The 23,975-nt window shown below is 39.9% G+C and overlaps 1 protein-coding gene across 17 annotated transcripts in view; it reads left to right on the top strand.

Annotated features, from left to right (window-relative positions):
- Positions 1-23,975, top strand: part of LOC121643850 (receptor-type tyrosine-protein phosphatase F) — a 181,148-nt gene that overhangs the window by 153,474 nt on the left and 3,699 nt on the right. For 12 of the 17 annotated variants that reach the window (XM_041991410.1, XM_041991425.1, XM_041991426.1 and 9 more), the window contains 11 exons: positions 1,482-1,514; positions 2,897-2,994; positions 6,129-6,252; positions 6,572-6,747; positions 12,315-12,434; positions 13,405-13,559; positions 15,743-16,028; positions 16,909-17,087; positions 21,029-21,155; positions 22,061-22,186; positions 23,684-23,838. In XM_041991410.1, the coding sequence (XP_041847344.1) occupies positions 1,482-1,514; positions 2,897-2,994; positions 6,129-6,252; positions 6,572-6,747; positions 12,315-12,434; positions 13,405-13,559; positions 15,743-16,028; positions 16,909-17,087; positions 21,029-21,155; positions 22,061-22,186; positions 23,684-23,838 (1,579 nt within the window). The remainder of the gene's footprint in view (positions 1-1,481; positions 1,515-2,896; positions 2,995-6,128; positions 6,253-6,571; positions 6,748-12,314; positions 12,435-13,404; positions 13,560-15,742; positions 16,029-16,908; positions 17,088-21,028; positions 21,156-22,060; positions 22,187-23,683; positions 23,839-23,975) is intronic. The other 5 variants (XM_041991424.1, XM_041991423.1, XM_041991419.1 and 2 more) reach the window with 1 other exon arrangement.

The following is a 23,975-nucleotide window of genomic DNA, read 5'->3' as shown; positions in this document are numbered from 1 at the left end:
AAAATCTAACAAAAGTTAAAACTAATTAAATATTTTCCTAATTTATTGGCGGTGTAGGGTTTAAGGGTTTGACTTTTTGTTTAACAGTCCAAACCTTTCTACTTGTATTGTCCTAAGAGGTGAACCCCATATTATGAGGGGCCGTTTGAGACATTATTCAGAATTACCCTCTCACAGACACATGTGAAATTTAAGTCATTCACACATTAAACTGAAACCTCTCATATATTATACTGAAATCATTCACACATTATAGTAAAACCTCTTATTCACTATACTGAAACTGCCTCTTATATACTATACTGAAATTTCCTCTTATATAATATACTGAAATGCTCTCACATACTATAACAGCTCCCTGTGTCATCCTTGACTCAGTGTGTGATAAAGGAAGTTCTCAACCCTATGTTACTGTTTTCATTTGTCAGTGTTTAAGTCAGTGTTGAAGCACCCTGCTTATGTAACTGAGATAGTAACTGTGTTGTTGTATTTATAACATTATATTAAAATTTGTGGCTGGGACACGGACATTTTCAACTTGTCATCTTGTTTGCAGAAAACATAGCAGGTGTAGCTTCTGTTCAATGGCAGTGGGATTGTTTAATTCTATTGATGTGGTCATGAGTTTATGATGACTAAGTGAAGCAGCTGGCTTCTTCAATACTATACTGGCCTTTGCAGATACTATTAGAAGGGTTAGGTCTAACAGCAACCGGATAACTGACAGTAGCAAGTCTGAATGACACACTAACTAGCCACCTAGCATAGCTTGGCCATTAAGATATGCAGTGCTGTAAAACGAAGACCTAGACGGCTGTCCAGGTCTTCGTTTTACAGCACTGTATATCCCAATGGCCGAGTTATGCTAGGTGGCTAGTTAGCGTGTCATTCAGACTTGCTACTGTCAGTTGTCCGGCTGATGTCGTGTTAACCCTTAATTGTCTCTGCTGAGGCCAAAATGGTATTGGAGATGCCAGCTGCTTCACTGAGATTACTTCCAGGCGACTGAACAAATATTAACACAGCATAAGTCTTCGCAAAACATCTGTCGCAATATTCTCCAACTTCTTCTTCTGTTTGTTTTGAAAATGCGCTCCTGTTTTTTTCTACTACGTGATTTCCGTTTCAACTGAAATGACTTCCCTTTCAAGTGAAATTCCCTCTCACACACACTAGTAGAATTCCTTTCATACATATTAGTAAAATGTGATTTTAGAAATTTCACTATAGTGTGTGAATGATTTCAGTATAATAAATGAGAGGTTTCAGTATAATGTGTGAATGACTTAAATTTCACATGTGTCTGTGAGAGGGTAATTCTGAATAATGTCTCAAACAGCCCCTCATACCATATGCTGCACACTTGCTTAACTAGCTTGAAAAGTTATTCTCAGATACTTTTTGGCCTTAGTCAGATCCTGAGCCACCTCCATTGATCGAGTGTTCTTCTTCCTCCTTCCTTTACTCTCCTCTCTCAACAGGTCCCAGCTCTCATCGCTGCCCCAACACTCCAAGTTAGTCTGTTTTCTCACCTACTGCATATTCCCCCTCACATGCAGTCTTTTCTTTTTTTCTCACTCGCTCCTGAACCCATTCCCTTGTTGCAATCCTGACAGACATAACAAGCTGACAAGCTTGTAGCCTTTGGTGCTCTGAGGATGCAGCAATGGCCCTCCTCTGGCTGTGAACTTTGCACAACACCTTTATGATGCAGAAGTAGAGGACTACATGCTTTCCTGGATAGTTGAGCAGTGCGGACAGTTACACTTGCTGTGCATTAGCCTTGATATCTATGACTTCACCCTCCATTTAACCAAAAACCTAGCTGTAAAACACCAGCACAAACACATTCACACTGATGTTAATGTGTTCATTGCTCCCTCTTTGAGATCGTATTAAATTTGTGTAATTGGTCAGGGCTCATCTTGTAAAGTGGCCATAGTTACCAGCCATTATGCATTAGCATTACAGGAATAATAAGCCAGCAAAGGCCTTTCACCTGAAAACTTGCTCCTTGACCTTAGCAAAACACTCAGCTAAAGGAGCTAATCTTAGTATACACTAAAGACCTTTTTAAAGTGCCAGATGTATATGACTTCTTGGCTATATGTAAGGTTAATGATGCTAGGTGGTTAACCCTGGAGGTTCTTCATGCAATGCATACCATTAACTTTCTACACACAGGAGGCAAGTTCCCAGCAATCCGTTTAAGTACATAGCCCTGCCAAGTTCAGAGGCAGAGGGGGAATTTGTGTCGGTAGATTAGCAATAAATCATCCAATAACCCAACGATGAGGAATCTGGGGGGGGGGGGGGGGGGGGGGTTCGCTGAAATTAATCCAGCCCAAATGCTCAAGGCTGGGCAGAAAGATAGTCTATTGTAAGGAAAGGGATTTTCAAAGAAATGAGTTTTGGCTGGTGACCAGTCACTTTTTTTTCCCCCTTGCTACAAAGTGACAGTGTGACTGATTTGTAGAGACTTGTGGGTTCTTGCTCCTTTTCCACCTCAGCCACCAACTGAGCTTTGTGGAGTCGGGGAGATGTCTGCCTCATGCTCCCTTCAAGGAGCACGCTCACCCAATCACTCATGCACATCTCCGCTCCAGCCCCACCTCCGTCCTCCTCACTTAGCATGATGATATCACCAAATGTCACCAAATGTCACCAGCTTGTTTCAACTTGTGCGCTCTCTATTCCCGTATCTCTTCTCTCCCTGTCCTCATGCATTGTTGAACAACATGCACTCTCCTCACTGTTACACAGCCACCTCATGGTCCCACTTGCAGTCTCACTCACCTTGTGGTCCAATCATTGTTTGTTGAAGTCGATGTGCATGTTTGATGTAGGAACACAGGTCTCACTCTTTCCTCCCCCTCCTCCTCTTCCTCTCTCACAGGAATGAGGGAGCACCCACCCATTCCTGTTATTGACTTGGCTGACCACATAGAGCGACTTAAGGCCAATGACAGCCTTCGCTTTTCCCAAGAGTATGAGGTAAGAACTAATACACTAAAACAGCATCAGTGATTCTGCTCTTTTGAGCATTTAAATGTGTTTCTTTGTTATTGTGTCTGCAAGGAACTTTTTTTCTTTTTGATCTCATATGCATGTATTCTAATGGATTATGGAAGACTTCTTTTATAGACATTCTTTAGTCATTTTTACAACTCTATTACAGATCCCACCAGGATCCCAACACTTACATTAAATGCTGTGATGCTTTTTTACCAAACTAGCAGGTGGCGAGTCGCTTAAGCAATCTGTGCGCATCTTGCTGTTTCCCACAAGAATGTGATTTTGCAAGCAGTCTCTCTACTGCAACTCAGTGAGGGATTATCTTTTTCAGTGTTCTTCCTCGCCATGAAAAAAGGGGAGAGAGCGAGAAAGGGAGCAAATTTGCATTTAAAGTGGTACATAGTTGGTTTGGGGTCTAGGCAAGGCCAGATGTAGAGTAGAGGCATCCTTGAATACAGAAAAACACGATTTGTCTTTTATTTATTTGCTCTGATTGTTGGATCTGTCTGATCTAATCAGCGCTGTTCTATTGGTGGCTCTAACAAGGCTGCTGAAGAGACTGGAGCTTTGCTTTTACATTTATCCTGAAGGCCACGTTCCTTCCTGTGTCCGTTTGTTTGTGTTGATAGGTCAAAAAAATATTTCACACTCCAAAAGAAACTTTTCATGGCATAAGCACCACAGGACTAGTTTCCAAGAAATTGCCATATATTTTATTTATTATATTTGTTTTAAGATTTGCCTGTTTTCTTGCACTATGAAGCATAAAAGATTTAGAACCCTAAAAATTCTTACATTGAAATAGAAAGTCTGCGTTTTTTTTTATGAGTGAGTAAGGCCTCCTTCTCTTAAGACTTCATTCTCTCCTTGCCAAAACTAATGCAGTTTCATACAAAAGCTGTGAGCATTTAAATGGTTATATGGTCAGTTTGGAGAGTAGAGGTTGCTTTAAGGAATACTGACATCTCAGAAATCTTCAGCCATTTCATTGTTTTAAAGTTTTGCATTTTACAGCATATATTATTAGTTAACTGGGGAGATTATTAAGACTTGATTTAAAAAAAAATCTGCACTCAATTAAGGGCTTTCTTGTGATTCTCAGTTCCTCTTCAGCCCATCACCCTCCCTGGCCTGTTGAGTTAGTTTAAACAAATCCAACCAGAGTAACTGGCTTGAATGACTGCAGGCAGGCAGCCCAGCCTCGTTTCCCTCCCTGCAAAAGTCCTTCCAAGCCAGGGAAGACTCTAACCCCCCCCACTGCCCCAGCAGATGGCCATTCTTCTCTGTGCCAGCCGAGGCGCTGTGGCAGAGCTCATGGCGCTTTGTCTCAGTCACGTTCGCCGGCTGCTCCCGTCGTGTCGTACCCCAAGGCACAGAATTTGTAGAGGCTTCACCACTTCCTCTCCCACATGTTTTTAGGCAGCCTGACACTTCCTCTACCTCCAACGCCACTCTGCATCATGCTGAGTAATGAACACTCTGGATAATGAGCAGAATTTGTCAATCAGGCACGCTGCAAACCCCCTGACAGCCTTTTTTATCACCAGGAGCAACATCATGCCATAGTCGTCATAGCGCTATCATTATGTTCATTTGAAAGTAGTTCCAGTGTTTTACTGAGAACACCTTGGGCATTTGTTTCTCACCTCTCTACCTAACTTGTTTGCTAGTTGTCATCACTCTAGCATACCTGCTGTGTTCACTGAGCTCTCAAATGAAAATGACTGCAAATGAAATCTTTCTCTTCATATTGCTGTGCACGGGCAGAGAAATTGGCAGTGCTGAGCTCATCAGCAGCAACAGGGCTATGCCCCATGACTCTCACGGCTAAGTAATTGGGAGATGTGCTGAAGAATTTCACGCGTATGAACACATCAGATTTTTCATATCTTATTCAGCAGCAACCAGCATGTACGGAACTTTTTCTGTAAACAAACTTTCCAAAAAAGCTTGAAACAGCTTTTACGGTATTGCTGCCTTCATACGTTTCACTTTTAACATAAAAGTCATCGTACGGAGAGCGAGTAAGCAAATCCTGTTTACAGGAGAGAAGCTCTACCTTTGATTTACAAAATAACTGGGGAATGAGAAGGAGATCTTTCGATGTGGAGGTCAAATGCTCTTTCAGGGTGGGAGGTTAATTTGTCATTTTTTTCCTACCTGTGTGACAAGCACATTAAATAAGTGGAGAAATTTTTTTGGTGTCATTCCAGCTGCAGCTGGATTTGCAAGGTGAAAAGCCTGAAAAATTGCCGGACAAGGTTCCAGAGTGAGCAGGGGGATCGATATGAAATAACAAGAGACTTTGTGACATTATCCAGCAAGGGGATAGGAGGCCATCACATATCTCCTAAGATCAATATGTATGCAGTCTGCTGTCGTCTTTTCCCAAGAGACTAATGATGCAAGAGGGGAAATGGCTGAAAATGGAGAGGGGCTAGTAGGGAGAGGATGAAACAACTATAATAGAAAGGAAAAGGCAATGGAAATTGTAGATGAAAAATGAAAGAACGCTCAGATGAGAAGAGTCATGGTTTAGAAAGAAATCGTGCATGTGACTTCTCAAAACTAACATTTAATACGGCCATTAGAAAGGGGGAAGAGATTTGTCTTTAGCTTGCTAACTTTGGTCATTTTCCTTATTTTGCAGCTCAAACAAACATACTTGTTATGCTGTTTTTTTTAATGATGTTCCCTTGGCTCAGTCTGTGGATGGTGGGCTTTCTGGATAGATTTAAATCACCACAATGATTGCCTTCATTTGTACTTCATTAGCATTCATCAGTGGCATCAAATCTTATACATAAAGAAGCTGATAATCCAGAAAGAGCAGCTGAAGCAATATATATGCAAACGTCAGTCTAAGCAAAATCCTTAAAGTCAAGATGTGGGTGTGCAATATGTTATATTAAAGGTTGTTATTTCCATAGCGTACTACTGCTGGTTGACTGACAGGAGAGTAATTTTGCTCCATTTCTTTACTTATGTCACACTCAAGTATCTCCTTTAGTGCTTCTGTTTGTTTTCCTCTCTGTCCACTTTCTCATAATCATTCTCTCTCCATCTCTCTGTCGTTTACTTTCTCTTTTTTTTCCCCTTACCCTCTGTCTCAGTCTATTGATCCAGGCCAGCAGTTTACCTGGGAAAACTCCAACATGGAAGTCAACAAGCCAAAGAACCGCTATGCAAACGTCATCGCCTATGACCACTCCAGAGTGGTGCTCACCTCTGTTGATGGTAGGAGCTCAGTAAACCACTTAACTCCTCAGATTTCTATTGACTGCAGCAGTTCTTGATTCAGGCTTCTGCAACATATACCAAGGTTTTTTTTTTGGATACCTGCTACTGCTTCAAATGCTGATAGTTTTATCCACAAAGCCATCTTGTTTGGGTCAGTCAGTGTTGATTAAAGCACTGTCACTGACTGGTAGGCACAGATTGTCAGAAAGACAGATGCCAAATATTTATTATTCATCTTGACTGAAATGTTTCTGATTAAAATAATCTTAATTGGAGCCATATTGTGAGAGACAGAAACCGTTTGTCTTTGTTCCAGCCGTTCCAGGCAGTGACTACATTAACGCCAACTACATCGACGGCTACAGGAAGCAGAATGCCTACATCGCTACTCAGGGGCCTCTGCCAGAGACACTGAGTGACTTTTGGAGGATGGTTTGGGAGCAGAGGTCCAACACTATTGTTATGATGACAAGACTGGAAGAAAAGTCACGGGTAAGGACAGACACAGTGATACTGATTATACATTACTATGCTTCATTCTTTAGCAGCTAGTTCATGCACATTGTTTTTATTATGCAATCAAACAAGCAGAATTATGCAAACATTCACTGGTATGCGCACACTCAAAGAAGTATTGTTGGATGTTGCATAACAATCATCAAAACACAATAAAATGGATTTTGGAATGCAGATGTAAAATCATTAAAGAGAAATTGCTATTTTGTAGTATAAAAGTAATCATTTTTCCCTTTTCCAAAAATGAATGATTAAAGCAATCAATCAGTAGCTGCTGTGATAGAAGTCAAGTGTGATACCAGGAAAGTCATTTTTTGAAAAACTTGAAGCCACTGAAGTCGACAATTCAACAACATACCTGAACAGCTGACGCTCAGAAACAGAGAGGTGGCCAGATATAGAGTATCCCGGCATGCATAGGTTTATTCTCATGTAGCTTTACACAGAGGGACTTTAACACACAGCAAAGCCTGCAGGCATATGGAATTTGTCAGCCAGATCAAAGTCCCAGGGACTTCAAAGGGTACTTCAGTTGTCTGTGGACAGTATCACTTCATGTTGCTTCTTTTCTCCTGAGTCTTCAGCAGTCTCCAAAACCTTCAGCTGGAATTCTGCCTGAATTTGTTTGGGAAGTAACGCTGAGCAGCAGCTTTAGACTCCTGTTGTTTGTTTGCCACTTTTTATGGAGATAGGGTTGCAACTTTGCATTAGAGAACAGTTGCATACCCAATGTGAAAATAAGAACATTTTCAGTTAAATTATAGCATGCACAGGCACATAGTAATTATTTTTAGATTTTCACAATCATACTAACCTTGCCATTATGAAACTGCACAGAGACTCCGGCTCTTGATTGCTGCATATTTATTTTTGTAATGCTACGCCGATGTTTCACAGAGTCTCATTTGTGCTGCGCTCTGAATTTGGCCCTCTAAAGCCATGGCACTATAATGAATTCCTGAAGTTGGAGCTAAAGAGGAGTGTCACCCAACAACATTTTCGTCCTCCTTAAATACATCCAGGCTAATAAAAGCAAAAAGAATGAGCACATGGCAGCTTGAGACTCAAAGTTGGAATTGGTTTATTTAATTACCATCACAAAATCGTGCTCATGAATTCCTTGGAGGAAAAAAAAAAAAGCCAGCGTGAAGCCCTGCCAGTATGTGGTACTTTATTAGTGTGTGCATATGGCATCCTAATGAAAGAGTCCCCAGACTAAGAAATGCAAGTAACAGCAAATGTAATTGAAAAAGCTCATACCCAAAATCCTAGACATTGATCAATTTTTGGAAGGAAACATCACCTGAGGCTCATTTTATCTATACAGAGGCCTTAAGAAAGTAATGGTTTAGTCAAAGTAAAAGTCTAAATTGCTTTAAAACATATCATCTGTTTTAATTTGAAGCTATCAGTACAATCAATCATTTAGGCAAATTATGAGCACACTGCATCTTCTTGGAGCAGAGCTCATTTATTTGCGCCTTGGAGAATATCTCCAGCACGGATGCTTTTGATAAGATGATTTTTATTACTCATTCGCTTGATGGCGAGGACACTGGCTCACTCACAAATGCCTTTCTATATATTTAGTGTGTCTGAGTGGCAATTTTAGAGCTGTATGTGACAGATAAACAGTCGGTCCTGCTTTGATCCCAGAGACGCAGCTGCACATACATACACAGGGATTAAAGAAATTGAAACACCACAATATAAGCAACTTAAAGATAAATGAAACAGCCTCTGAATCTGTCCCCGCCCCCTACACACGTTTTAAAGCAACAATATGAGAGTGAACACAGTTTCCACCAGACTTTTTCACACCTAGAGTACAGTGAACCTGCAAGTAAGGCTTCTAAAAGAGTAAACAGTAGATGGTGGCGAATTCCATCTTTAAAAAAGCTCCACTGTATTGCACTTTAATATTTTGTATTGTATGACTCTCTAAACTGGGGGGTATAAATCACAACTACAACACTCAGTATAATGGAGGGTAAATATTTAGTAAGCTGACAAATATGTCTGTTGCAGCCAGTTAAAAGATTCCTAACAGTCTGCCAGCAGTGAATTAGACTGCTTAAATTGCCACTGCATAGAAAACATTGTTAAATAAGTGGAGCCACCCTGAAAAATCAGACGTCAAACTGCATCAAACAGTTTTACAGGTTAATAAAAAATCAAATTAGCTAACATAACATAATGTGTCCTTTAATTCCCCTTTTAGTTTAGTCTAATTCTATTTTAAGAATATGTATTTTTTGTAGCATCAGAATTTGTCTTAACAACAAAAAACTAGACTATTTGTTCATGTTCTTAGTGGTATTTTAGAGTTGCTTATTTCCTGGAAAACGATTATGTTGATGACTCATCCAGCACTCAGGGGTATGTATTAATTCTGTTTCCAATTAAGCACTTTCTCCAACTTTTATGTTCCTCCCCCATGACCATTAACGTGAGAAACTAAAAGACAACAGCATAAGAGCCGATCTTACAGATCCTCTACACAAAAAGAAAATGCATTAAAAGCAATGCTGATGGTCTGAAATGGTGAAGACTTCAATTCTCCCAACTGGCCCCAGTTAAAAGGTTGTGACCATTAGTGCAATTATTCTAATGAGTCAAATGTTGAGATTTGCATGTATCTGGGTTGTACTTGCATCACACTGACATTTTGTTTTGCTGAGTGAAGTGGATCTTGTGATAGTGTACTGCTGAGACACAGTAATCAACACAGTAAAAAATTCTCTTGATTAGTTAATTTGCAAAGTACCAGTTAAGAGTCATAAGATGTGAAAAATGTGTGACTTGTGGAAATCGGGTCCAATACTTCTTTCTGGGACTATGAAACCAAATCATGCCATCCTGGTCCCAGTGTGCATGCACAAGAGGGTAATCAAGTTATTTACTGATGTCCCACTTTTCAACACTGTGGTCTGTGTAAAATCATTTTAAATTGCTTTAACTTCGTCATATTTGTAATTATTTGTAATAACTGAATTCACTGCAGACTTTTTTTTTTATCATGATTTTGTCAGATGAGACTGCAGTGATTTAAAAAAAACTGCTTTTATTAGAGAAATAAAATGCTTAATGCAATCTAAAGTCTTAACAAGTTGCTTTTTGGTCACAATTTCTGACACATTTAGCTGTCTTGGTAATTTGGCTGTATTAATATACACATATGCTTTATTGTTTTAACAAAAAGATGAGAAAATATTGAATTTTGGAGCGTGTGTAGCACACCTAGACCCATTTAAGTCGAGATGAGTGTGTACATGCCAGAGTTGTTTGACCTGTAGTCACACTATCTTTGTGTGTTAGTCTGGTTTAAAGAGATTCAATTTCACATTTCTGGTCAGACTAACATGTTAACACGCTTTTCGTAAGTCTGGTTTTGGTTGGACTAAGACAATAATAATTTTTTTCTAGTGGCACATAAATGGGCATAATTAGTCCATATCTGTTCATTTCTTCCATTATAATGGAGACTTTGGATTCTATGGGGAAAAAAAGACATAAAAAGATACAGGAAATTACTCTTAAAAACAATGAAAAACTAATTTCTTCTCATTTGAACAGATTCTGTTAAATGTGTAATGATGCCTGTGTCTTTCAATGCATGTGCAACAGGTCAGTCACAGTGAACGGAGCTTTCAGGAAGGGAAACAGCCTCTCAATGCACTTACTCTTAAACAAGCATAGGCAGGGAGCTCTTGGGATCTTACAGTCGTTTAGTCCGCTTCCTGTACATAATTACTCATTCATTATTTGCCTGTTTCTCTCAAAAATCACTAACACACTGTGAGTCAGTGAGTCAACCTCCCACCACCCAGACTAATGTTTTACACCAAATAGTGTAGGAGCTGGACAAAAGTGATGAGATCCAACAGGAGGCAAATTTCATCTTCCACTTGCACCCATCCCCCCCTCAGAGTGAAACCCAAAAAGGTCAGGGCTTGAAACGAGACCAGAGGTATTACTCTTTTGTGTATGTGTATTTGTGTGTGTGTGTGTAGATAAGAAGTCTACGCCTGCTGCAAAAGGTCAGGTGACGACATGTGAGAAGAAGGGTTCAAAGCAGAGGCAGATGAAACCTGTGGCCTGTGTGTCTGTCTCTGCATCTATTTGTGTGTGTCAGTTCAGGGAAGAATATCCCACCTAACCTCAGACGGCACAGAGATATTCATTACTGCAGTGACTGTTAATCCATATGTTTGTGCTGCAAGCAGTTCCTCATCACTCACTTGAGTTTCTCCTGCAAGATCTGCCTCTATTTCTGAATGAAAGCTGTCTCCAGGGGAGGGTGAATGTGGGTGGGGGGAAGGGGTTTTTACACATTTTGCTTGTCAATTTACAGTGGCTCACTGAGACAACCAAAGTGCTTCAAAATGTCAGCGCAGTACTGCGATATCAATATGATTAGCTTACCTGTGGTACAACTGCTCCTTATGTTTTCTGAATCTATGGTAGTCAATTCAGTCAAAGGCGTTGTGACATTAAAAGGTTTTTACTTTTATTCTGGAAAATTAGACCTTTGGCACACCTTTGAAAGTATTGGCTGTTCTTGATACTTGTTAGAGTGACTTTAACTGACTGAAAATTGTTTGGGCTTCCTGTTAAACACATTCAGCCAGCTGAATGAAAAGGATCAGTTTCCAAAGAGCTGAGTTTTGAAAGCGTCAACAGTGAATAAAGTGAGCCCAGAAACCAGGGAGAGGACCAATCAACCGGCTATGCTAAGTGTTCAAATAATGATGTGACTCGTAGCTTAAGTAAACTATGACACCTTCTGGACAGCTATTAGATTTTGTTATAAAAACTGAATGAATCTTGATTGTGCAGATGCATGGAATGTTTTGAACTCCTTTTTACTGCCTTTTGAAAATTCAAGCCAGTCTCCTGAGGTACTCATTAGTGAAGTCCATCAGCATTATGAGAAAAAGCTCACGTATGTTCAAGTGATCTTTGGAATTTTGTTATAATATAATGCAATTTGCACCATGCTAAACCACAAGGAGGAAATCAAGAAACTGGTAAAGGCCACTCTTGAGTTTTTAGAGACAGTAAAGTGTGACCACTTTAGTTCTAGTCACAGTGAAGTTTGCTCTGTGCACATATGGAGCCAGGTGGCCCAACCTGCTGTCCCTTCATGGCCAGAGTAAGAATTTAAACACATTTCCCTCCACAGGGGCCAGTCATCACAAACATGCCAAAAGCACACATGACAAAGGGCTGTAAACCACCGGACAATTAACTAATTAAAAAAGATCACAGGCTGGTAACAAAGTGCTCGTTTGAAGCGTGCTTCAAATACAAATACGCATGACTGCATGTGCAAAAGCCTGACTCACTTGTGCATGTTTTTTGGTGAAACAGGAGTTGACTCTTAGCCTTCAGTTTTTAATTAGACAGTGGACAAAGCCTTTGATCTGACCTCCTTAATGTCCCTTCCTTGTTAATCGGTGTGATCCAACAAGCCTCTCATGTTGGATGTTCACAGCAGTTCAGCCTTGACAGTGTGCCCTCTCTCTCTCTGGTTCTGCTAGGTGAAGTGTGACCAGTATTGGCCATCACGAGGAACAGAGACCTACGGGATGATCCAGGTCACCATGTTGGACACTGTGGAGTTAGCTACTTACAGCGTCCGTACTTTCGCCCTTTACAAGGTAAGAGGCTGCCTTTTGCCTTTACTCTGTGAGGCTTATTCATGACTGGCATCAGTAGTGCATCACATTTTCAAATGTAATTTTTAATTTCTCTGACAGCAGATAAAGGTTATTATACTTGAATAATTTTTTCAATGATGTAATTGTTTTTTTTAACTTCCAATATTTAGCTCTTGTTCTCTTCGCGGCAGTAAAAAATGTCATTTTTTCCACTTTGATTTACATACTTAGCTGCACTGCTGGTTTATCCTTTATTCCTCTTTCTCTATTACTCACTGATTATTTCTAACATTATTATAATTCTTAATTAAACACAAGTCTCTAGCCAGAGCAATTTCTTGGTTTCAGTCAGGAATAATGACAAGAAATCATTTCAGGGAAACTCTCTCAGAGCAACTGCTAAAGTTCAATTTCAGAGTTATATCTTATCGACACTAGTGCTTACAGAATGATTACAGCTCTAAAAAGCAGAGTGTTATCTTCTGCTGTTAATGTTAGGATTCAACTGGAGACTTTTGCTTAAAATATCTACAGTTGTGGTTGTTAATTTGGTGCAGTTTTATTCATATAGTGCTATTTCACAACAACAGTCACCTCAGTGACTTTAGAAAAAAGAAAAAAAAAACAAGTTAGGACACTAATCTGGGATCAGAAGTGTGCTGCTTTGGAGGTATAGGGAGGGAGAAACAGCATAAACTTCCGGAGAGAGACACACAAAGTTAATGACATGCAGTAATGGAATACATTCTCATGGAGCGTGAGAAAGACGAGAGAAGACTGCTGATTTCAACTATACAATTTCATCTCCTTTTCATAAAGCAGTATGACCTTTTCTTGTTAAAACATAATTTGTCGAGCATGAAAAGTCTCTGTTTGAAAAGCAGCCAGTTCCAAATCAGCATACAAGGATATCCCACTAAACCCAATCTGACACTTTTCTACTTAACTGACTCGCATGATTTTCTTGCAGAATGGCTCCAGTGAGAAAAGAGAGGTGAGACAGTTCCAGTTCATGGCCTGGCCTGACCACGGGGTGCCTGAGTACCCCACACCCATTTTAGCCTTCCTACGGCGGGTAAAGGCTTGCAATCCTCCAGATGCAGGACCCATGGTGGTCCACTGCAGGTGGGTACATGAGGGAATAAGTTGTGCATACTCACAGATCTGGACGATTATTTCTTCTTTTGATCAGCTTTGTGTAGCACAAATATCATATTTCACCTTTACCTCAGGTAATCATGAAATGGACCCAAGTTTTGCATTTAAGTTTTATTTACAGTCATGGAATTTACCGGGGTGTGTCATAGCAAGATTATTTGCAAATGCACTGTAAAGATAGCGATAACAAAATCCTATTGTTGATCTCTGCACTGTTATTTTCTTTTCAATTTTATTTACCTTAGTAATATGTTGCTGCATGGCCGCCACAGACCACTGGGTGTTCTTTTTATTTAACTTCTTCTATTTAGATGCACCAGTCCTAACAAGCAGCATACCTAAATCACAGAAAGAAACTTATCTAAAAGACTTTACCTAGTATTGGTATCCAAAAAAAACACAATTCAAACCCCAAGCAATTAAATGGGAATGTAACAGAAACATGAGAACAGCGTTGTCCACTTTAGAGCTTCTGCTTATTTCTCAACTTCAAGCAAACCACACAGACAATGTGTCATATGAAAGCAGAAACGGCTGGTTACTAAGACATCTGTCTCATCACTGTGTGACAAAAACTCGATGAGTTAGCAAACAAAAACAACAATCACATAATCTTAAAGCATGTTTTACTTTTGTTGTTTTGTGGTGGTGGAATGTATAGGGAATAACCATTAAAATTTCTTCTGTATTCCACATGAATTTACTTTCACACAGTAACACACATTTTGATTCTGACGCCTCTGTACATGTCTCAGCTTTCTTTTGAGACCAAGATAATTCATAGAGGTCATGTCATTGTGAAGATATAGTTCATTTATATTTGGGTATGACATTTCAGACAGGAGGCAGAAAAAAATAGGCCTCCTGAAGAAGAGGTTAAGGAATTTATTTAGGTAAACTGAAATTGGCAAAATTAGTATGTGCACAATATGTGAATGAAGACTTAAAGGCATAGACAGCAAAATATTTAATAAAATACCATACAGCCTAAGAGCAAAATGATCCCTCATGTCTTATGACTAAGTAGAAATGTGTGGTGGCGTATTGTCCACTGCTATTTCCCCTTTTCTGTTTTATTTTGTTTAGGAAGTTTTTAGGCTGCAGCCTTTCAGCTGAGAGTGTATAGACACCAACCAATGACAGCATTCACATGTGAACTATAAAAATCATAGGAATAATTTCAAATCATTGTCTCACACACTCATAAATTCTCCATGAGCAAAAAAAAAGGGAAATACATCAAATTTGCAAATGCAGCATCTTCCCATATTTTTTTTTGTGCAGGTGTGGTGCTTAATTGTGCTCTATAATGCAACCACTGTGAAGAAAACAATTACTTTTGCTTTCTGTCACTTCTTTAAGCACTGTAGTCATAGTGATTAAAGACCCACTCCGGTGAAAGTCATGTTTTTCATGTTGTTCACATGTCCATGTGCCTTTTATCTGATGCTAGAGGACATATCTTGTGAAAAAATTAATCAAAATGGCTTTTCTGAGTATTTTTTGCATTTAAATAATTGTGAATCAGTGGCGGGCAGAAAAAGCGGAGCTCAGGGAGACCTTCATTTACACGTCATAAACCCACAGGGCGAGGCCACAAGCCCCTGCCCCGCCCTCTCCTCCCGTTCTGACTCTGAGGATGAAGAGATGGTGGATTGACACTTATATGCAATAGCGGGTTGCAGAAAAAGTGATGACTCCACCCACAACTCAGGAAAATTGCTAAGCTACTGGTCCTCTGCAGAAGCTGAGTCCTGGAAAAGGGCACAGGTTTTGTGATTTTTGCCAAAAAATTCATAATCACAATTTAAAGACCACTGAGAACATTTTCAATAGTTCCAAATAAGCATTGGAGTGGGTCTTTAAATACGTTTCTCATATCTAACTTGGAAAGATCACAAAACACCACAAAAAAGTCAATTTTCTTATCAGTAACTAACTAATCCTAACAGTGAGCTTAGTTTTCTATTTTCAGTTGTGAAGCCCAGAAAAGATTAAATTAGGGTTGAGAAATTTACCTTACAATACTATTCACAGTGCATCCTAATGCATCTCAGGTATTGATTTCAACACCTCTTTGACCACACTAATGATTCTCAAAACAAACAGTAAAGCACAGTTGTTTACTTTCCTCCGTCTCTCTCCGTCAGCGCGGGCGTGGGCAGGACTGGCTGCTTCATTGTGATCGATGCCATGTTAGAGCGTATGAAGCACGAGAAGACTGTGGACATCTACGGCCACGTGACTTGCATGCGCGCTCAGAGGAACTACATGGTTCAAACCGAGGACCAGTACATCTTCATTCATGAAGCCCTAATGGAGGCTGCCACTTGTGGCAACACTGAGGTGCCCGCACGCAACCTGTACGCCCACATCCAGAAACTCACTCAGCCCCCACCCGGCGAGACAGTCACATCTATGGAGCTGGAGTTCAAGGTGACTGAGACATACTCTCTAATACTTAATCTTTTGTGTGAATTTTTCCTTGTGTATCCAGATGAAAACATTTCATTATATTGAATAAAAGTCTGCAGACCTTAAAGGTGCAGCATACTGCACTTGCAAACTCATACCAGACTGACATGTCAGTGTGAGAAATAATTAAACTACCAAATCAGCTGATGCACAGAAGTTTATCTCAGTGACATTGGTGCTGAGGCATCACAGCCCTGCATACAGCAACATCAGCACAGACAGACACATGCTTCAGGGACAAATGGACCAGAACAAACACACATGAACACACCTACACACTGACAATTACAAAATGACTGACATACACACAGCTAGTGTTCAAGGTCGCCGTAACACGGACCCTTTCTGTCAATAGCCATCGACTGTGATGTTATTACACACTTTCCTCCCAGCGCGGCTCTGCCATTAGCCCTCTTATGACCATGATCCATTCTGTTTGAAGTGATAATAGCATCTACACTCCTGCCAACAGAGAATGAAAGAGTGAGAGAATGATTGCGGCGTACATGCGGCCACAATCTCCATCCCCACACAGTCTGGCCAAAACACACACACAAATTCTCCTGCAGTACCATGACTGTCTGTACACACTCCTGTGCTGTCCATCTGTGGTCTGTCTACTGCCAGCAACAGGCTTGTGTCAGACCTACAGTCCTTCAAGCAAGCTCCAGGACTCTTTGTGGTCAGAGCTTCATATTTGCTGTGAGAAAACATCACTAACAACAAGAGTTGTCAGAGAAGTGTTTCAGGCTCCCTTGTTTGCTTACTTCAGGCCACCCATGTTTTTTTTATATTTCAATCTTTTTCTCTATTTTGCTTCTTTCCACATTTTAATAAACAGAGACTGGCCAACTCCAAAGCCCACACATCACGCTTCATCAGCGCCAACTTGCCCTGCAACAAGTTCAAGAACCGGCTGGTCAACATCATGCCTTTTGAGTCCACCCGTGTCTGCCTGCAGCCCATCCGTGGTGTCGAGGGCTCTGACTACATCAACGCCAGCTGCATTGATGGATACAGGTCAGCAAAGGGCTCTCATTTCTCAGATTTTTCTTTGAGGATAAATAGCAGAGGGGGGCCTTCCTCCATGCTGTTCTAGTAAACAAATCCCATGTAAAGACTAAAACCCAACAATTCATTAAACAGGTGGAAATGAGTAAATATTTACAAATAATGTGGTTGTAACCTTGTTTATGTGAATGTACACACACAAACACACAGTGGAAACTACAAAAGCACATTTTGTACTCTTTAAAGCCCAGTAAAGCCTTCAGTTCACCACTTACTAATGTTTCAACATGCTGCAACGTGCAGCCAAATATTAAACATGGTGAGTTTGATTACATATATATTACCCTGGTAAATAATTCGGCTCCTTCTCCAAAACTGCAAGGCTTTACACAAACAGCTTTTCATACAGTGTAGGTCATCAAATGTGGATGTAAGCATCCTTTAATTAAATATACGATTATGCACTTTAAGTTGTCAGTCACTGATGAATTAAAATCCGATGACCTGTGGCATAGATCCAGCACAACCAAAATTGCATCACCCTCCTGTAACTTTCCCAGCTGCACTGAATGCTAACAGGTCTGCAGTTATTCTCTGGCATCAAAGGTAGTCACAGGTGTGAAAAATGCAATAGGTATTCACAGTGGACTGGATAAAACTGTATGGGAGGGAATTGGAGATGAGGCCACAGTGGGCAGTATCCAGTTGCAAGAATTACTCCCAGTTCTGTCTATGTGGCTTTCGTTCACTGAGCCACTACTGCCTTTATATCGAAACTGCTGCATGTCCCTGTGTGCTCTGTGAGTCCAAATTGCTTCCTAGAGGGAAGAAGATGAAAAGGCAGCTCTCTGTTTTATATCTCTATAAGTGTGGGGAGTGACAGACAGAGCTGACTCTTCTGTGGTTTAAGTGAAGGGATGGATTTAGTGAGCGTGAAATGCCATTTAGTCCATATAGGGTTCTGTCAGGGATTGAGCAAAGACAAAGACAACACCTCCCATCTCCCCGGACCCCACCTTTCTTTAGTACTGTTGTTAATGAGAAGGTGCTCCAGAGAGGCTCAGCCTACATTGTTGCAGTGTAAATAGCATAATTGCAGCAAGCGAGTATAGTAATGAAGAGTGTTTTCTAACTCCCTATCCCCTCCTACCTTTTTTTCTTCCCTCCTACAGATTCTGTTTCTCACTTGTTCATATAGCACCTTGTTTTTCTTCTTTCTCTCTTTTCTCCTCTTCAACCTGTCTTTTTTTGCAGCTCTCTTCGATCTCTTTCTCTTCTCATCGTCTTCTCTCATTCACTATCCTGATTTTCCACCCCAACATCATGGCAGAGACAGACATCCGGGTGGGGACCTGTTGTGTGCACCAGCGGCACTGTGTAATTAAGCTGCTTTTAAAACACAAGCATAAATAAAAACTAAACGGGGGCCTCCAGTGCCCTTCACCCCAGCGCCTTCAAGAAAAGCCAATAATATGCTAAGCTAATGAGAGGGGAACCATTGATTCCAGCTATGCTATCAGGGGCGCGAGCCCTGGATATGCTCCGATGCGGGCTGGAGTTTTAGCATTGTAATGAGGTTGAAATGAAACACCATGTCCTCCAGCACTGCAGTCATGTGGGATGAGGCAGAGAGTACTCTGTGCTGTTTGGCAGCATGCTCATCGGGAAACTGCAAACAGAGAAGACAGTACTGTGTGATAAAGCTGTTGTTTTTTTGTTTTGGCTGGGGGACATTTTATAAGGTTAAAGGAGTCCACTCTTTACAATTTGAAGTTTACCATTCGTCCCCTGCGTTGCTTTCCTTGCTGTCCCTTTCTTCCTGTTCTGCTGTTAACTTCCTTTTTCCAGCACTTTCCTCGCCTCTTGTCCTCAGCAGTGAGTCCTGTGTTGCACTCTGATGACCAGCTGGAAAGAGCAGTGCTCGCTCTTTTCATCTCCTCTCCACATCCTCTCTATGCTTTGTAGATCTCTATGGTTGGTTTTTTTTCCCCCCCTTTTCCCGTTCGCTTCTTCTAAATTTGGTTCCTTACTCTTGCTTTCCTCTCCTCATATGTCGTCTCTTCTTTTCTCCACCAATCTGCTGTTTCTGTTCTTGTACTAGTGAAGCCCTGAGCATATTCTAATCTCTCAGTTCCACATTAGTGCTTCGCCTGCAGCATCTTCATCAGTTGTTCAGCCATGGCTCAGTGTGTGACTGAGTGTGTGCGTGTGAGTCGCAGCATGTCTGAGTGCACATGCAAAACCACTGGCCTTATAAATGCGTACACCTGGATGCAAGTTAACATGTGCTGCGAACATGTGAGAGTGTGTCTACATTTAATTATGCATGCATTTGTATGTTGCATTACTCAGCTCTGTTTGTTCAGCAGCACGCTGCTACCACCTGCTGTTTGACAAAAGAACTGCTCAGCTGGACCAAAGTCACGTAGGATACCAGCACAGCTCTGGCACATCAGCGGATGAGCTCATCTCTAGTTTTGTGAGCATATCAAGTAGGCTCGCTCTCTAATTCTGTAGTGTTACAGAGCAGAAGAAGAGGATCTATATAGGCTTGAATTGCCTGAGGATTATTATAGTTGCCATTAATGACTTACTTGGTACATTAAATGCACTGAAAATCATACATTCAGTATGTACAGAGTACTGAGACAGAATGGTTTGGCATTCTTTTTTGAATGCTTTCAATCATGAATGTTTTAGGGTTTTTATCCCCTTTATTTCAGAGCAGATAACTGTTGTGTCTGTTTATGTATAACGCTGTGCAAAGGTCTTGAGCCGCCTGACATTTTCTCATATGTTGCCATGAAAACATGATTCATCGATCAGTGTCAAAGGGCTTAATAAACAAAACAACACAATGATCAAGTACAAGGACCAGTCTGAAAATGCCGGGATGATGCAGCAAACCCATCCTAAAACCCTTTACATTTTATTTGGCATAAAGTTAGATTAAAAAGTTGAGCCAATTCAAATTTAGAAAAAAAAAATCTCTAAATATTCCTCATATATTTTAAAGTCAGAAACTTGTAACACTTAAATTTTCATGACATAAACCCAGATAATTGAGTATAATAAAACTGCAAATAAATCAGTTCCTGACAATAAAGTCGTAGTTTCATAAAGTCATAAAGAAAAACAGAATTTTGAAATTGATGTTAGAATTTTCAAAAAAAGAAAATTAATAAAAAAATGAAAATAAATAAAGTTTCAGTGCCTATTAAAACTTTCAGCCTTTATATGGGCCAAGAACATATTAGTGTCTATACACAGATATACACTTGCATCAAATAATCCAACCAGAGACTAGACTTTAGTTCAAAACATAAAAAAAGAAAAGACCAAGAAAACAACTTAATTTTAAAGTAGAGGGCAGGCTTTGCTGGATTTTTATCTTATCAAAGGTGCCCCATAGAAACATGTTAAAGAATAAGAGCATCTTCATCCAAGTCCAGATACTTACAGTACAATAATATTGTGAATCTGGAGCAACATCCTGACTTTTTCCTCACTGCTAAATCTGATCAAGTATAATTAATGAGGTCATCCACTGCAGGCATAATGCTCATGTGACATGACAAAATAGATTCAACATTGCAAAGTTACAGTGTGGTTACTTCCAAAAACAACCAAAGCAAACAGTAAATGTTTTATTTCCAATAGATTTTCACTTGAATCAGACAAATTTCCGTCTAATATTGAGTTTTTAGTCTTGGACAAATCTTAAGATTTTTTTATAGGAATGCTGTCTTTATCTCCCACAGCTCTGTTATTTTTTCCTAAAGACAGTGATGGTCCTCGTATGCTATCATAAAATATCAGGTTTTGAGTGTACACTCTTTGCTACACACTGTGGTTATTGTTTGGATATATGCTTCATGCTGCCCGTTGTAAAAAAGCATTTAATGTCAATAAATAATGATCACCTGTTCTGTGTCAATGTGTACCTTTAGACAGCAGAAAGCTTACCTGGCCACACAGGGACCACTGGCTGAGACCACTGAGGACTTCTGGAGGATGCTGTGGGAGCACAACTCTACCATTGTCGTCATGCTGACCAAGCTACGAGAGATGGGCCGGGTAATAACACAAACACACACTGAATACAATAGATAGGGCACCTGTTAAGGTCATTGGACCATTTCAAGGGATGATAATAATCTTTATATGCTGGCTCGGTTCAGCTAAGCTGCTGCGCCACACTGCTCAAATTTTATTCATTCCAAACCTGAACAATAAACACAGCTCAAAGTTCAGTTCCTTATCACAGTGGCTGGAACATACCTGGGTTTAAACTAAAATGATACTGTGTCAGATTTGACTATAAATCCAAAGTTCTTTTTCCCCATTCTTTTATTCCTTCTGATTGTTTAAAAATTAATAAATGTTCTTGAGCATTTATATGAAATTAAAAAATTAATCTTTAGCATACATTCAGAATCACTCTCTTGCTTGTTGAGGATGTGCAGCTACAGGAGATGATAAAACTCTAGTGCGTGGTTTGTCTTTTATTCCAACTCGTCTTTTTGCCATGTCAAATACCTCAAGACTTGTTCTCCTCAATAGGCTTATGTCATTAGGGCAGTTATTTTGGTGTGACAAACTGTTTACTCTAGCCTCATATTTAAGGGATGGACGCAAAAGTGATATTGATCACCTCATCTGGCTTTCAGAAAGGGACGAATAAACACGTCTCCCAAAACTTCAAATTGCTCCTTTAAAAAAAAAAAAAAAAAAAAAAAAAACCCCTCAAACAAACTATGTAAATATTTTGTCATTTTAAGATGAATCAGACAGTATTTTAGAACCACAGATTAGTCTGCTGGGAGTCTCTTTTCTAAGCACAGACATTCTCATGACTCAAAATGATCAATAACGTTACAGCAGCCCATGTTTAAAAATAAATCCTGCATTTGTATACCAGGTTCTCATTATGTGAAATAAAAGGTTTTGCTAAACATTTCTGCCTCCCTTTTCTCTTACAGGAGAAATGTCATCAGTACTGGCCAGCCGAGCGTTCAGCTAGGTACCAGTACTTCGTGGTGGATCCAATGGCTGAGTACAACATGCCTCAGTACATCCTCAGAGAGTTCAAAGTCACAGATGCCAGGGTATGTTGGTCCACTCTGTGCATGAAAATCAGACCTTCTCCTTCTTGTGTTTGTGTGCTTTCCAAGAAGTTCAAGCATGCTTGTCATGGTGGAAGGGCATGATTGATTAACACGTAACAACCAACCCACCCAAATCCTTCTTAACCCTTTCAAGCAGTGTCCACTACAGTGGACATCTATTTGACAGCTGTTTTACAGAATATTCATGGGTGGGAATGGTGTATTTGTACATTTGCTACTTCAATAGAAATCAGTGAGTCATCCAATACACTGCCACTCACTGTAGAATAAATAAATATATTTATACATACACTGTAATTACTGAATTTGCCTCAGTAACAAACAGGTAAATGAAGTGATACAGCTAATTTTTATAAAATATTTATGTTACAGAAAAATAAAAACTTATTATTATTTTATGAAAATTATAGTATATAAAAAAATAAATTAAATAAATAAAGGCTGAATATGCTGAAGAAATAAAGGCATCAGTATATGTCTGCAGAGATAAAATGTATGTAAAACAAAAAAAAAAAAAACATGTGGCACTGTTTCTTAATAATTCCTGCATGAAAGGGTTAATTTTAGGTTTTCATACAAATACTAACAGTCACGCTAAGAACTACACCGGCTGTGATTTCAAGGTGGAGGTGATCAAAAGGTGTCCCATGTTATTTTCCCTGACAGGCTGACATCTAGTGAATGCACCATCAAACATGTTTACTTAGATTTAGAAACAGCATGTTGGCTCTATGGATTGTGTATGCTTGTGTCTGTGCGGATGTGCGTTTGGAGATTGCTGTGAAAATACATGAAAAGCATAGCCTTCAGCCCCTGAGGGCCAGTACTGGAACTCCCTGTGATGCAGTAGTTTCAATGAGCTAAAAATACACTTCTCTGTCATCTGAAGGCTCACACCACAGCAACACTCTAATCCCACATTCACTCTTTCTTTTATATCTGTGTGTGTCTATTCTCTGCAATTTATCTGGTCTGAATATGTGTTTGATTGTATATTTTTACTTTTCTGAACATGGTTTTAGGGTCCTGAACACAGACAGGGCAGCAGAAGCTCTCTCTGGACCACTCTGTATGAAAAAATGTGGAGCAAATGATGAGTTTGTACTGATATATTTAGAAGTACATTCCAAGTATGCACACAAATTGGATTTGTGCATTCGAACTCTAGAGTGCTTTAAAATTTGTGCATCCTTGTTGGATATTTCTAAGTTGCAGTTACACAAGTGATGCAGCCTTACTGGTTTTGTCTCCCATCCTGTTTTTCAGCTTTACTCGTATTGCTCCTCATCTTGAAATTCAAAGATTAGACCAACAGGGTTAATTACACTAACAGGCGTCATCCTGAAAGCCTCTGTTTTTTTTTCTTTTTTTAGTTTAAATGCAGAGAACAGAGAAATCTATGGAGCATAACCTGGGGAGTGTTTTATACTGGGACACGTAAATGTTAAAGAAAAAACATTCTTTGTTGCCCCTCAGGATGGACAATCCAGAACAATCCGCCAGTTCCAGTTTACTGACTGGCCTGAGCAAGGAGTGCCAAAAACTGGAGAAGGCTTCATTGATTTCATTGGACAAGTGCACAAAACTAAAGAGCAGTTTGGACAGGATGGACCAATCACTGTACACTGCAGGTAAGGAGGGGGTGGGACTTGTATTGATTAGACATATACACTGAGTTTGTTTTGTTTTTTCCTGACCTCTGTTAACTGCAGGTGAGACACTGACCTAAGCACAACACACAGCTCCATTAACTACTGTTTGGTAGAGC

The sequence above is a fragment of the Melanotaenia boesemani genome, chromosome 8 (genome assembly GCF_017639745.1).
Source record: "Melanotaenia boesemani isolate fMelBoe1 chromosome 8, fMelBoe1.pri, whole genome shotgun sequence".
Taxonomy (NCBI): domain Eukaryota; kingdom Metazoa; phylum Chordata; class Actinopteri; order Atheriniformes; family Melanotaeniidae; genus Melanotaenia; species Melanotaenia boesemani.
Note: the sequence above shows the minus strand (reverse complement) of the source record. Positions and strands in the feature narration are given on the sequence as shown.